The sequence below is a fragment of the Coturnix japonica genome, chromosome 7 (genome assembly GCF_001577835.2).
Source record: "Coturnix japonica isolate 7356 chromosome 7, Coturnix japonica 2.1, whole genome shotgun sequence".
NCBI lineage: Eukaryota > Metazoa > Chordata > Aves > Galliformes > Phasianidae > Coturnix > Coturnix japonica.
The window spans coordinates 30,690,781-30,706,561 of NC_029522.1; the positions used below are offsets into that span (position 1 = coordinate 30,690,781).

The window sequence follows — 15,781 nt, forward strand, 5'->3', positions numbered from 1 at the left end:
ATAATACAATATTTATAATTTTAGTACAAATACAAAGAGGGTTATCGCAAGCAACAGGGACACCACATTGGATTCCGGAGCTTACAAGATGATCCGAAGATGATGTGGTCGATGCAAGTAGCTAAGATGCAGAGTGACAGGGAATACAAGAAAGATTTTGAAAAGTGGAAGACAAAGTTCAACATGCCTGTGGATATGTTAGGCTTCCTTCTGGCTAAGAAATGTCAGGAATTGGTTAGTGATATAGACTACAAGCGGATGCTACACCGCTGGACTTGTCTACCAGACCAGAACGATGTTATCCATGCTAGGAAAGCCTATGATCTGCAGAGTGATGTGAGTCTTCTCTGAATTTGATTTCTTCATTTTATGTAAAATATTTACTGCTTTTCAGAAAGTATCTTTAATAAGTCTCTTTTGACATCAATGAAGTTCAAATTGAAGATCATTCACTAATTAGTCTTTTAATATGGTTTAATGCATGGGCAGTGAAAGAATACGCCATGATATTGATTTTGGATTTTTTTTTGTTATTCTTTTCCTTAACAGAACCTGTATAAGTCCGATCTACAGTGGCTCAGAGGCATTGGATGGAGTCCTTTGGGATCTCTGGAGTCTGAAAAGAACAAGAAAGCTTCTGAAATACTAAGTGAAAAGAAGTATCGGCAGCATCCAGATACTATTAAGTTCACAAGTATCCCAGATGCCATGAATATCACTTTAGCAAAGTCTAATGCAAAAAATCGAAGTGATGTAAGTTGCTTTAGATCCAGTAAATGAGGGAACACTTTAGTATATATTTGTTATAAAGATGACCATAACAGAATGCAATTAAAATATATAGGTATCCAGTGTTTGCAATGTGTGCCTTACTGTTCAGTTGTGAAGAAATACTGTGTCTTATTCAGATTTAAGTCCTTAGGACCATCTAATTTATTCAGCCGTAACTGTGAATAGAATCCTTACTGCGCAGTATGTCAATGCATTGACATAATGCTGTCTCCTTGACCCTTTATGGGTGTAAAGAAGGGAAAAAAGTATTCCAGTAAGTTGAAGTACTGTTTTATTTAAATATCTTGCACTGTTAAGTCACTTCTACTTGCATGGTACATCACTGATGTGTTATTGTAGAGAATAGGTAAGCTGAATTCACTGCTGTGCATATGAACCAGTTTTATTCACGTCTCCCTTCAGATATTATATAGAGAGGCTTGGAACAAGGACAAAACTCAGGTTCACATCATGCCTGACACTCCTGAAATTTTGTTGGCTAAATCAAACTTAATCAACACAAGTGATGTAAGTATGTCTCTATAACATTTCTTTTATGCAATTTGAATTTATCCTTTGTAGCTGTAGTTTAAAATGGAGTGGAACAGTTTCAGCAATCTAACAATTGTTAGCATACCTGTTAAAATTGTTATGCATTGGGATACCGGAGTAAATTGCTAGATTTTAAAGTGGAAGTGAAATTTCTAGAAAAGAAAGCAAACCAAGGAGGTACACAGTGCAAGTTTGATGCTTTCTCTATCAACCTTACAGATGGTATTAATATTATAGATATATATTCAGTAGATATTAGTAAGACTGTCATTCTTGTTTTGGTAAAAGTTGAATTACATCAAACTGTCTTCTTAGAATTATTTTGAATTACTTTACATCAAATTATTGGATATAATATAACAGATAGCAGCTACCTGTAAAGAAATGTTAGCAGTTGTATCATAGGAAGTCTGGAAGAGAAATAATTATCATTGAAATGGAGTTTATCAAACCATGGGGTTGTGTTATTCACCTCTGTAGAAGACTCTTTACGTAGATTTATATTTGTAGTACAGATTTGCTCTCAGATGAGTTAATCAGGAAAAATAAAGTTGGTCTGATGTATTTCGTATTATCAGTAACAAAAGGTACGTTTTATGTAAGCTGTGGGATGAAACTGCATTTGAAATCTGATTCTTCGTTTTTAGTAATCAGTGGAATAAAAAGGTAGTTTTTTGTAGGTTAGATCAGCTTACCGTTTTTCCGTGTTGGAAAACACTCCATAGCCGTAATCATAACAATTACTTTAAATCCTTCTCCAACAGAAACACTACAAGCTGGGTTATGAGGAGCTGAGGAGGAAAGGCTATGATCTTCCTCCTGATGCCATACCCCTCAAGTCAGCGAAGGCGTCCAGAGACATCGCCAGTGAAGTAAGGGTTCTGACTGAGTGAAAACTGTGTGCCATAAGACTGGTAAAGATTACTGGTAAATGAATGGTGTCTTATTAAATGATGGACAGATCTGAAATCTGAACAATGAAAGCCTCTTGGTCGTACAGCAAGGTCTAATTGTTTATTATACAAAGTTAATTGAATTGATTAAGATAATTTATAAGCAAAAATAATGTAATTATAAAAATTACTGTAGAATGTTACATAAATAAATGCTATGGATGTAGCAAAAATGCATAACATCCTTTAATGAATATTTTAATTAAAAAAATTAACAAGTCTGTTGACAATGGAAAACTTAAACTTGCTTCTTAGAAACACTGTGGTTTCTGCTTTCATTTAGTACAAGTATAAAGAAGGGTATCGCAAGCAGCTTGGCCACCACATTGGAGCCCGTAACATAGAGGATGATCCCAAGATGGTGTGGTCGATGCATGTAGCCAAGTAGAGTCACGGAGTGGGTACGAGGTGGAGACAAGGGAAAAGCCTTTGAGAAGTCAAAGACGCACTTCAGCAGCCCCGTGGACATGCTGGGAATTGTGTTGGCCAAGAAATGTCAGGAGCTGGTCAGCGATGTGGATTACAAGCATCTTCTGCATCGGTGGAGTGACTTCTGTCTGTTCCAGAACCCGATGCGTTGTTGAAGGATGGTTGTAGTTCATAGCAGCGGGAGAGTGTACGACCTTCAGAGTGATGTGAGTTATCCTTTAGTGGGTGGGTTGGTGTTGTGGGGAAGTGGGGACAGTTCATGTGGCTGGTTTTGTTGTGTGCACTTGCTATGGAGGGTGTGGTGGACAGTGGTGGGGGGATTTACTAAGATGTGCAGGTGGCTGACATTTCTGTTGTAGGACGTGGTGCTGGGTCATGCTGCTTGTTTGCTGAGGGTTTGAAGGCTTGTGAGTGTTTTCGTGGTTGTTTNTGTGTGTGTGCAGCGCAATGAAGGACGTATGCTGCATTGGGAGTGTGTCCGCAGGAGCCTGAGGAAGGACTTAATGAAAAGCAGCATTTCTTTGTGGCTTGTTGCTCCTTCTTCTCATGCAGGAGACTTGAGATGTTCTCAGTAGTGCAATTCTGCTGTCCCTTAATATCTGCATCTGCACCTTGAGCTTTGGAAAAGGACCCCAATGCAAATTCTGTGATATGATGGAGGCATTTTTTGTTTCTTTTGGGTCTATATCATATCCATTCATTGTTGAGCCATTATTACTCTTCCACTGTTTGTGGTACAGATTACTATTTCTTAGCTTTGTTTACAGTATACTAATTGTATTTTGCATTTGGACTGCTTCAATAGTGATGCCTCGTGGCATTCTCCTCAATTGTACCGTTCTGAAACTCTACCTAAAGTACTCTGTTTAGCTCTTGTGCGCCCAGCACAACAAGTAAGGGGACTTTTTAATCTGGATCCCGTGAAGCATCACAGAATTTATGAAAAGACTAGGTTACCTCATGTATAAAGCAATGCTGAGGTGGATGGGGACGGTCTGCCTGATGAGAAGTCATCTCCAGGTCAAGTTTATTGTAGGCTTTCAGCTTTTATAGGGGATTTATATGAAGCATTTAGAAAGGCTTTTTTATAGGGGTGTGTTTTGAAACTGAAGCAGGCTAGATGAGATTAGAAATGGTTTAAAAGTACATCCTTATAGTGCTTGTGAGACTCACTGGTATAGGTTGCCAACAAATTGGATACCCTATTTGTGAAAATCTTTCCATGTCAGGATGGAACTGGAGGTTACATGGTCTAGTGAAAGATGTTTCTGCGCATTACAAGGGAATTGATCAAAATGATCTTTGATGGTTCCTTCCAACGCAAGCTAATCTATGATTCTGTGACACTTTGATATCTGCATGCTGTTGGAAAGGAGCTAAAATTACACTCTCAATCACCATTTTATAGTTTCAGATTGTTCCATAATTCAAGACTGATTAATTCAGTCTTCTTTCAGACTTACTGTACATTTCAGAAGGAAAAGGAGGGAAAAGTGAAGATCTGTCCGCTGTCACTGCCCAAATTTCAGTATATGGTGGCCTGCAGCTGAGGCTTTCCAACAGGCTGGAAGAATAAGATTGATTCTCAGAATGATGGAGAGTTTGGTGTTGCTTCCATGGGCTGCGAAGTTGAATGTACTCAGGGCAGTCTATGATGAATTGCAGGTTGCCCACTGGAAATGACTGTGTGTTTTCTTCCAAGAACAGCATTCATGATTCTTAAACTAGGTAGGCTGGAGTTGATGTGTAGACCTCCATGTACCTCCAGCAGTCCAGTGCAGACCTGGAACCGTAGCCTGTTATGGGGAAATGTTGTGCTTCTGAGCCTAATTGCATGGTGATTTTCGCTAGCCTTAATTAGCAGAGCGCTATTTGCAGGAATTATTAGAGAACAGAGTCAGAAGGGGGCAAAAGTCGTCCATCGTGTAATGTCACTGCACTTTCTTTAACCCTGCCGTACAGTATAAAGAAGGCTTATCGCAAGCAGCTTGGCCACCACATTTGAGCCCGTAACAGAGAGGATGATCCCAAGATGGTCGTGGATCGATGCAACGTAGCCAAGATCCAGAGTGACCAGGGCAGTACAAGAAAGCCTTTAAGAAGTCAAAGACGCACTTCAGCAGCCCCGTGGACATAGCTTGGGAATATGTGGTTGGCCAAGAAATGTCAGGAGCTGGTTCAGCGATGTGGATTACAAGGCCATCTTCTGCTCGGTGGACCGGTCTGCCAGACCAGAATGATGTTTGATAAAGCACGGGAGCAGATGTACGACACTTCAGGAGTGATGTGAGTTTTAAGTGGGTGTGTGGGAAGGGGAAATCATTGTTGTGTTGTGTGGCACTGCAGGAGAGGGTGGGGACATGGGGATGCTAAGATAGGCTGATTCTGTGAGACTGTGCTGTGGCCATGCTGCCTGTCTGAGTGTTGAACTGAGTGTCCTGACGTGGGGCGGAAGAAGTTTGTGTGACGTCAGTTTTTATGTTTGAGGAAGAGTCATGCCTGAGGTGGAAGATTCTGGAGGACAAGTGTGTGGTGGTGTAGGCGCACATGCCTCCCAAAATGAGGCTTGAGGGAAGCTGTGCTTAATGGGAGTCATGAAACTGCTGTCAGGTTGGGGCTACTGCAGGGGAAGGTGTATAGCAGACAAAGCCTTTAAGTGTGTTGCTATAAGCTTGCCTTTGTGTCCTTGCATGCTCTTTGTCAGAAATGTGTACAAGTTCTGACCTGCCAGGCTTGGTCTGAAAAGGCATTGGGTGGTCCCCAATTGGCTTCACTGGGATGAAGGCAAGAACAAGCGATGCGGAGCATGGATCCTGAGTGACCAATAGTTTGACCGACGCACCCAGACACATCAGGTTCACGAGCCCTTTCCACGAAGCTCCATGCCCATGGTTTCGTGGGCAAAGCACAACTCTGAGATTATGAACCATGTGAGATTCTTTGTGTTTCCACCTGAAAGGAGTTTTGTCTGCCTTTAGTGGGACTCGAGAGCTGTTTATTTGTTGGAGGGGTGATGCATTGTCTATGTAGTTTGAGGATTTGTGTTGACTTGGGCTGTTAGATCCATGTGTGCTGCATGCAGATGGAGCAATGTTTGGGAGCGGTGTGGGAGAGAAAAATGGGTGTAGGGCTGTGGGGTCTTGGTGCAGTACAAGGTGCCAGTGTCTGTACCCCTGGAGCTGGGCTGGTCTTTGCATTTGTTCCTCTGCTCTTGTTTGTTCTTACTGAGTGTTGTACTCATCTTCTCAGCGCTCGTACATAGCAGCCTGGGAGAAGGACAAAACCAAGACTCATATTATGCCAGATACCCCTGATATTTTGCTGGCCCTGCAGAACAAAGTGAACTACAGTGAGGTAGGTGGTTTGTCTGGGGTTTGGTGTCCAGTTCTGGACGGAGGCGATCCAGGCAGAAGTGCTGTTTGTTTCACGTGGGGAATGCTTTTTTGTCTTTCAGAAAATGTACAGGCAGCAATGGGAAGAAGAGAAGAAAAAAGGGCTACGACATGCGAGCAGATGCCATTTCCCATCAAGTCAGCTAAAGCTTCCAGGGATATTGCCAGTGATGTGAGTACACATGAGCCTCGGTTGCACAGTGTTTTGGACAGTTTCTCATTGCTGTCATCTGAAGAGCTGAGATTGAAAATGCAGATGAATGGTGGCAGTAGAGCTCAGAGCTGTCATTACTGCTCAGTTGGTCTGTGAGGACCTTGGTTGAGGAGGTTCCTGTGTGCACCTCCATGCTCCTCCTGCAGTTCAATGCTTCTCTGGGTGTGCGTGCGGGTGTGATGGATCTATAGCCTCTTGTGGAACAATATTGTGGTTATGAGCTTAATTGCAAAATGATTTTGCCAGCCTTGATTAGCAAAGCGCTTTTTGCAGGTGTTATTAGAGAACCCAGTCAGAAGGGGGCAAAAGTCTCATCTGAAATTCACTGCACTTCTTTAACCCTGCAGTACAAGTATAAAGAAGGGTATCGCAAGCAGCTTGGCCACCACATTGGTGGAGCCCGGTAACATAGAGAGATTGATTCCCAAGATGGTGTGGTCGATGCATTGTAGCCAAGGTCCAGAGTGACAGGAGTTACAAGAAAGCCTTTGAGAGGCCAAAGACGCACTTCAGCAGCCCAGTTGACATGCTGGAATTGTGTTGGCCAAGAAATGTCAGGAGCTGGTCAGCGATGTGGATTACAAGCATCTTCTGCATCGGTGGACCTGTCTGCCAGACCAGAACGATGTTGTACAAGCACGGAGAGTGTACGACCTTCAGAGTGATGTGAGTTATCCTTTAGTGGGTGTGTGGGAAGGGGAAATCATGTTGTGTTGTGTGGCACTGCAGGAGAGGGTGGGGACATGGGGATACAAGAAGGCTGATTCTGTGGAGGCGAGACTGTTTGCTGTGGCCAAGCTGCCTGTCTGAGTGTTGAACTGAGTGTCCTGACGTGGGGCGGAAGAAGTTTGTGTGACGTCAGTTTTTATGTTTGAGGAAGAGTTTTCACTTGCCTGAGGGGGGAGATTCTGGAGGACAACGTGTGGGGGTGGATGTAGGCTGCCATGGCCTCCAAAACGATGGGGCTTGAGGGAAGCTGTGCTTGTAATGGGAGTCATAAAATGCTGTCAGGTTTGGGTACTGCAGGGAATGATGTATTAGCAGACAGAGCTGTTAAGGGCGTTTGCTAAGCTGCCTTGTGTCCCTTGCGCGTCTTTTCAGAATGTGTACAAGTCTGACCTGCAGTGGCTGAAAGGCATTGGCTGGTCCCCAATTGGTTCACTGGATGAAGAGAAGAACAAGCGAGCGAGCATGATCCTGAGTGACAAGAAGTACCGACAGCACCCAGACACCATCAGGTTCACGAGCCTTTCCCGACTCCATGCCCATGGTTCTGGCAAAGCACAAACTCTGAGATTATGAACCATGTGAGATTCTTTGTTGTTTTCCTGTCTATAGGGTTTTTATCTGGCCTTTAGTGGGACTCGGACACTGTTTATTTTGTGTAGGGGTGATGCATTGCCATGTAATGGAGATTTGTGTTGACTGCTTTAGATCCATGTGTGCTGCGTGCTGTTGGAGCAGTGCTTGGGAGCGGTGTGGGAGAGAAAAATGGGTGTAGGGCTGTGGGGTCTTGGTGCAGTACAAGGTGCCAGTGTCTGTACCCCTGGAGCTGGGCTGGTCTTTGCGTTTGTTCTTACTGAGTGTTGTACTGTCATCTTTCTCAGCGCTCGTTACCTTAGAGCCGGGAGAAGGACAAAAACCAGACTGATTTTTATTTGCAGATCCCTGATATTTTTGTCGGCCCTGCAGAACAAAGTGAACTACAGTGAGGGTTAGGGTGGTTTGTTGGGGGTTTGGTGTCAGTTCTTGGATTGGAGGCGTTCCAGGCAGAAGTTTGCTGTTTGTTGTTTCACGTGGGAGAATGCTTTTTTCTCTTTCAGAAAAATGTCACCAGGCAGGGCAATGGAAGAAGAGGAAGAAAAAAGGGCCTTACGGGACATGCGAGCAGATGCCATTCCCATCAAGTCAGCTAAAGCTTCCAGGGATATTGCCAGTGATGTGAGTACACAGGGGCCTTGGTTGCACAGTGTCTTGGACAGTTTCTCTGCTATTGCATCTTATGTCCTGTGTTATTTTTTGGTCTGTGTTATCATTCAGAATTTTGAGTTTACCTGACTGTTTGGCACCTGATGGTTTCATTTTGTGGGGCTGAATTTTGTGTGGACCCTTTTTCTCAATCTACTCTGCTCCTAATTTTTCTTAGTATGCGTGTTGCAGATTAGTTAATCTCAGTGTAAAAGTAGTTTTTTAATTTGTATTTAGAATGTTAAATTTTTATAATTTTTTTTTTTATGATTGCTTTTGTTTACACTCTTTTGTGTTGTTTTTTTCCCCCCCCATTTAATGTTATTCTAGTACTGGTGTTCCTTCAGTCAAGATTAAAATAGGGTGTTTTATTTTCTCTTTTTTTGCTTACTGTTTATGTGGATGGGTAGATTTTCTGAACTTTTAGCGTATTTTATTGAAGCTGTAACTTCAGGCTTGTTTTTTATACTCTCGTATACTAAGAGGAGCTTTTCACATGTAAACTTAGGTTTTCGAAAATATCAAAATCATAGCAGGCAGGAAATATTTGGTCAGTTCTTTTTGCTCTGCATACTTTAGTTAATCAATGAAGTATCTGGAGAATTTAACAGTACCGTGGTTTCACACACCGAGTCTTCTGGAAGTTGTTCTATATGGACTGTTCTTAACATGCCGAGAACATTAATGTTAACTTAATTAACATATCTTTGCCTTTAGTACAAATATAAAGAAGGGTATCGCAAGCAGCGTTGGCCACCATATTGGAAAGCCCGTAACATTAGAGGAGATGATCCCAAGTCGGTTGTGTGGTCGATGCACGTTTAGCCAAGATCCAGAGTGGACAGGGAGTACAAGAAAGCCTTTGAGAGAGTCAAAGAACGCACTTCAGCAGCCCCTGGACATGCTGGGTTGTGTTGGCCAAGAAATGTCCGGCAGCTGGTCAGTGATGTGGATTACCAGGCACTAGTCTGGATCAGTGATCTGCCTGCCAGACCAGAACGAGGTTATCCATGCTAGGAAAGCTATGATCTGCAAGAGTGATGTGAGTTCTTACTGGTCAACTTTGATATTGTGTGTGTAATTTCTTGTACTTAACATACAAAAGGTACAAGCCACTGCATACAAAACATAGAAGCCCTTTGAACTGTCTCTCACAGTCGTTTTCCTCATTTTGTTCATCTGTACTTGTTCCAGGGCAGGGTCAGGTCAGAGGATTCTTAGTAGTGAATATAAATATGGAGGGCTGAGTATTATGGAGGTTTTAGTTCAACTGATGTCTTAGAAGAATGGAATCACAATTAGCTATGTTGCATCATAATGGAGGAACGTTATTGCCATTTTTTGTGGACTAACTTCGTGTTAAGTTTACATTGCCTAGTATTTTTCTTAAAGTTGCATGAATGTAGGGGAGAATGCCACTCTGTTCTCACTTTGGGGGAAAATGGGATGTAAATTAATCACTTGTTTTTTTTTCTTTGTGAATGACTTTTCCTGTTTGTTAGGAATTGTATCTTGGCAGGAAACATTTATTGCTGAATTATTCAGTATCTTATTTTCCTCTCGTTACTCCTTGGCCATTCTCCTGCATGCTGTTGGGAGAATTATTACCTTGGTGTAAAGTTTTCAGGTCTATATCTGTGTTGTTAGCAAAGATTATTTTGCGGTCTGAACTAGGAGACAGATGACTAGTAGAAAGTATGCATTGTTTACATATGATATGTGTAAAGTTTAACTGGAATATTAATGGAGGATGTCCTTTCTTTCCGCCCCATATTGTTTTTGTGGTAATAGAATGTCGTACAAGTCAGACCTTGAATGGCTGCGTCGGCGTTGGTGGTGGGGTCCCCATTGGTTCTTGGATTATTGGAAAAAAGCCAAGAGGGCAGGACAGATCTTGGAGTGATAAAGTATACCGTCAGCGATCCAGACACCATCAAGTTTACTAGTATTCCTGATTCTCTTGAGATGACCTTGGCTAAGCATAATGCAGAGACGATGAATAAGGTGAGTCTTGATTCAGTGTAGCTTTCTCCTGTTAAATGTTGGAGACAGAAGACTAGAAATAGCTTAATCACAAGTAATGCTGGAGTTCAGAGATAGAAGTCCAGAAATACAAGTCTGTGATTTCTACATGAGTTTTCATCACAGCAAGACTAAAAATCTAAGTTACATTCTTGGTAATCAGCAAGTAACTTATTTTTAGCAGCTTCTAATATACATAGCAGTAACTTCCAAGCTATCAAGTTACATTGGTATTCATAGTTTTGAAGCTTTTTACATATTCTAGTAAGTATTTAGTAGCACCTTATCTTTCATCCAATTTTTGATATAAAATTCAGCTACTTGTCTAATAATTTATGAAAGGTATCTAGTGATGTAAAAGTTAATGAATTATTTGTTTCAAAGCAGTCTTTGTAATATCTGTATTTTAAACAATTCAGCATAGTTCTTACAATGTCAGTGTTTTTGTGAATCTGATGCTCTAATCTCATTCAACCCTATGTGTGTCAATAAAGCCCTTTCCTCTTTGAGTGAGACGTTGTTTGTAGAGTTTAGATCTCTGTGTGTCCGATGTGCATTCTGTGGAAAGCCCTTTTTCTAAATATTTTCTTTTAAGCAGAATGGTTTCTATGTTACGAATGCTTGACCTGCAATTTCAACACCTAGAGAAATGAATGTAAAATCTCACTATTATGTAAGAAATAAGGACTTTTTAGATTAGGAGTTAATTCTTCTGTTTTATGGGATCTCTAAGTTGTCATCTTTTTTTCCCTTGCTTAACTTACGGTATTTCTCCTGCAGCGTTTGTATACTGAGGCCTGGGATAAAGACAAGACACAAGTTCACATAATGCCTGACACACCTGAAATCACACTGGCAAAACAGAATATGTATAACTACAGTGAGGTGAGCGTGTTTGATCTCCATAGGTTCTGTGTCAATATTCTTACAAACCTAATTTAGATGTGTTCATAGGTCAGTTTGTTTCATTAACACTAAATATCTGTAATCCAAATTGTGACTTTAGAAACCTATTTTTTAGTACAAATGTACATCTGTGATCACTGCTTTGAATAAATTCTATGAAAACTGTCTCTGGTGAATTCTGGGGGCTTCTTTCTTCTATTATATGTATTGCTGCAAAAGTGCAAAATTCATTCCAACATTAGAGATGGGAAAAAAACAAACTAAAATTCCTTCACAATTGTGATGATTATTGTTCTCAGTGTTCAGTGTTTAGGTAGAAATATTCACATCAGTAAGAGGTGGCTTTAGAAAGCTTTATTCTACTTGTATGTGGAGGAATAATATATCTATCAAGTTGTAATCTATGTTTTGTTATTTAAGTGTAGAAAGAAAAAAATAATGTATTTAGCAAAGATCTTCATTCAATGCAGTTTCATATGAGTTACTAATTTTAAGATTTGAATTAAGGAGGTTGGATAAAACCGGGGTAGAATAAATGTTGATGTTTTTTTTTTAAAATTCTTTACCTAGAAACTGTACAAACAAGCCATGGAAGAAGAAAAAAAGAAAGGCTATGATTTGAGAAGTGATGCTATCCCAATTCAGGCTGCCAAGGCATCCAGGCAAATTGCCAGTGATGTAAGACACTATTATTTTGGTTTTTTGTGTGTATTGACATCAGATCTTTACAACGTAAAAACATTCTGATGATTTATGTGAAGGAAGTTTAACTCTTATTTAAAAAACACATTTTGGAAATAAATTACACATGTATAAAGACCTAATTGTAAAAGATAGGGACAAGATGATGCTGCTCTTGTGTTCTTAGCTGTATGTGTAATTAAATCTTTAGAAGTAAGTGTAAAATGAGATTATTTCTCAGTAACATTAGAGAAGATTTTTTTTAAAAAAAAAAAAAAAAAAAAAGAAAGAAATGGAAAAAATAAATTATTCCTCTCTGTTGTAATCAAAATCTCAAAAATTTACCCGAGGATTCTTCTGAGTAGCTCCAGAGTTACTTTAAATCTATTCTGTTGGCTGTAGATTGGGAAAAAAAGAAACACTTCTAAGAGTTTATTGTTAAAACATTTTAAACTGATATTATAATCTATTTATAAATACAATATCTTGATTTATATTTCAGTACAAGTATAAAGAAGGGTATCGCAAGCAGCTTGGCCACCACATTGGAGCCCGTAACATAGAGGATGATCCCAAGATGGTGTGGTCGATGCATGTAGCCAAGATCCAGAGTGACAGGGAGTACAAGAAAGCCTTTGAGAAGTCAAAGACGCACTTCAGCAGCCCCGTGGACATGCTGGGAATTGTGTTGGCCAAGAAATGTCAGGAACTGGTCAGTGATGTGGATTACCGCCACTATCTGCATCAGTGGATCTGCCTGCCAGACCAGAACGATGTTATCCATGCTAGGAAAGCCTATGACCTGCAGAGTGATGTGAGTACCGCTATTTTCACTTTTGGGAAGGAATGTATTGGATGTTTTTACTTGGTGGATGAGAACATTGCGTACACATGTTATAGAACAGAGTTTTAAGGACATTTTTGAAGTTTTATTGTGTAGTGAAACTCAGATCTACAAGAGTATATGCTAACTTGTTGATCTTTAAATTAAGTTATCTGGTTTGGCCTTTTTGGGCTGTTTACCATTTGTCTTTATGTGAAGCCTGTAACTAGATCAAACTCTGTATCTAAATGAAATGGAGTGATTTCTTTGAAGATTTTTTTTTTTTTCTGGGCTTTGAGATTTATTTTTATTAAAAGACGGTGGTGAGTTTACTTAAACACTTGTGAAAAGATGTGTTAATAACATAATTAGAATTTCTCATTTGCTTGTTTTGGGTTTGTTTGTTTGTTTTTCTGATAGAATGTCTACAAGTCAGACCTTGAATGGCTGCGTGGCGTTGGTTGGGTCCCCATTGGTTCTTTGGATATTGAAAAAGTCAAGAGGGCAGGACAGATCTTGAGTGATAAAGTATACCGTCAGCATCCAGACACCATCAAGTTTACTAGTATTCCTGATTCTCTTGAGATGACCTTGGCTAAGCATAATGCAGAGACGATGAATAAGGTGAGTCTTGATTCAATTTAGCAATGTACTGGCATTCTCCTGTTAAATGTTGGAGACAGAGGACTAGATATAGCATAATCACAAGTGATGCTGCAGTTCAGAGTTAAAGCTCATTTCAAACACTTTGTTCTGTGTGTTTCTCTCAAAACTAATAGCTGTGGTTAGATTAGGCTTACCCCAGGATTTTTTACATATTGCACTTCAATCTTTTCTCTTATGTGGTCTGTGTAGTGAGCAGTAAGAACACCTTGGTTTCTTCATGTTGCAATTCTAGGCTCCAGATGGCTTTATTGAGCTGGGATTTGGAATAGATGACCTTTGGGGACCCTGTCCACTTTAGCCATTATGTTTCTGTGATCTTTGTTTCTATGCTGAATTTCCTTAGTTAAATTCTCTTTACAGGGAGAATTTGGTATCTAGCTCTAGCTAGCATTTATTCTCACTCTTTCTTTTAATTTTACCTAATGTTATATTTTAGCTTATTTATGAAAATTGACCTTGTTCTGGAATGCACCATTTATCTTTTTTCTGTGTTCGTAGCGCTTATACACTGAAGCGTGGAATAAGGATAAGACCTCAATTCATGTCATGCCTGACACACCAGAAATCATGCTAGCTAAACAAAACCAAGTACACTACAGTCAGGTGAGTTTATCTGAAGAGCTGAAAAAGTACCATTTTTTCACCTCTGAATCTGACTTAATGTTTTATTGCTGTCAGGTTGTTTGATTTCACAAGTGGCCAGCTATGCTACTTACTTTGAAGTTGTTCTTTTACTGGAATTTATCTTGTGGGTATTTGATGTTCTTCTAAAATATATTTTCTACCATAAACTAGTAATCAGTTTTATAGCGGAGTATGGAAATGAATAATTTAAGCTTTAAACTATTTCTTTCCTTTCCTCCCCTGGATGACTTCCAGTTTTCAAGTGTCTACCATAAAATCAGAAAATATTTGCAGTCTGTTTTTTTGTTTTTTAATTTCTATTTTTTTACTTTCTACACAAGATAGACCTGTGTTCAGATATTCAAGCTATCTGAACATAAACAATAATATTTAAGGACGTAATTTGTTGTTTTTTTTTTAACACAGATGTGTTTAATTGAAGTGGGTAAATTTTCTGATTACTGAAAGCACTTTTTCCTTACAGAAAATGTACAAACTGGCTTTGGAGGAATCGAAGAAGAAGGGTCATGACTTACGTTTTGATGCCATTCCTATCCAAGCTGCCAAAGCATCCAGAGAGATTGCCAGCGATGTAAGAAGTTTTTTTTTTCTCACAGCTTTATGGATTTGTTAAAGCAAAAGCATTGAAATGGGCACCACCCAGGCTGACTAGGGAGGTGGTGGAATCTCCTTCTCTGGAGATATTCAAGACCCGCCTGGCCACCAAGCTGTGCAACCTGGTGTAGAGAACCTGCTTTGGCAGGAGGGTTGGACTCAATAATCTCCAGAGGTCCCTTCCAACCCCTACAATTCTGTGATTCTGTGTGATTCTGTGATTGTTCCCTTGGATATTAATGTTGTATCTTGAGTGTAGAACAGATAATACTGAAATTCCATAATTCTACTGCACACCCTAGCACATGGAAGGAATGGACAGGCTGTATTACTAGGCTTGAGAAATACATAATATAATCAATAGGCAAAATAATGCAAAAGACAAATCTGTGTCCAATACAATAGTTCTGTTGCATGCCCGTGGATGTTGAAGTAGGATATCCAATAAGGTGTGTGATTCCATGGTGTAATTAAATGCATTTCTGATTCAAACTAGGAAGTACTTTAACATTTCTACCCAGAACATATATATTAGAAAATTAATGCTAAAAATTCTAAATAGTTGTCTTTTTCTGAGGAAAGAAATAATTCTGTTGGAATATTGTACTGAAATCTAAGATGTCTGAACAGAAAAACAGTATTAAAATATATGCTGTTTCCTGATAAGAAAACATCATTAGAATGGACGATAATAATTTAATGGTATTTGTTTTTCCATTAAGATTGTTAGTGTAAAAACAACCTCAGACTGACTAAATCATGGTGTCCCATGATAAACTTTAACAATCAGTTAATCATTGCATTCTAATTTTTACGTTAAAAGAATGTGGAATATCAAACTTCTTAGCTAGGATGTGACACTAAGTATTAGTTGTGTATGTCTTATGATGTCGTGGCTTAACTATGAAAAGTAGTACCTCTCTGCCAGAAAAAATGAGGACATACAGTTGTATTAAAACTAATATCTGTTAATAAAAAAGTCATAGGTGGAAGTTAATGACATAGTAGGGAGGACTGAATCATATAAAAAATATTGGTAATCATAATAAAAAATACATTAATATATGTATGTCATTTGTTAATTGGTAACTATACCATATAGAATATGAATATACTTTATTTCAGTACAAGTATAAAGTCAGAAAGGGGCAAAAGTCCCATCTGA

General features: G+C 39.6%; 1 protein-coding gene across 1 annotated transcript in view; it reads left to right on the forward strand.

The window, feature by feature from the left end:
• NEB (nebulin) overlaps positions 1-15,781 on the forward strand; it is a 108,355-nt gene that overhangs the window by 28,690 nt on the left and 63,884 nt on the right. The window contains 7 exon segments of the mRNA XM_032445929.1: positions 25-336; positions 550-753; positions 1,195-1,299; positions 2,088-2,195; positions 2,560-2,637; positions 12,469-12,702; positions 13,132-13,335. Of these exon segments, the coding sequence (XP_032301820.1) occupies positions 25-336; positions 550-753; positions 1,195-1,299; positions 2,088-2,195; positions 2,560-2,637; positions 12,469-12,702; positions 13,132-13,335 (1,245 nt within the window).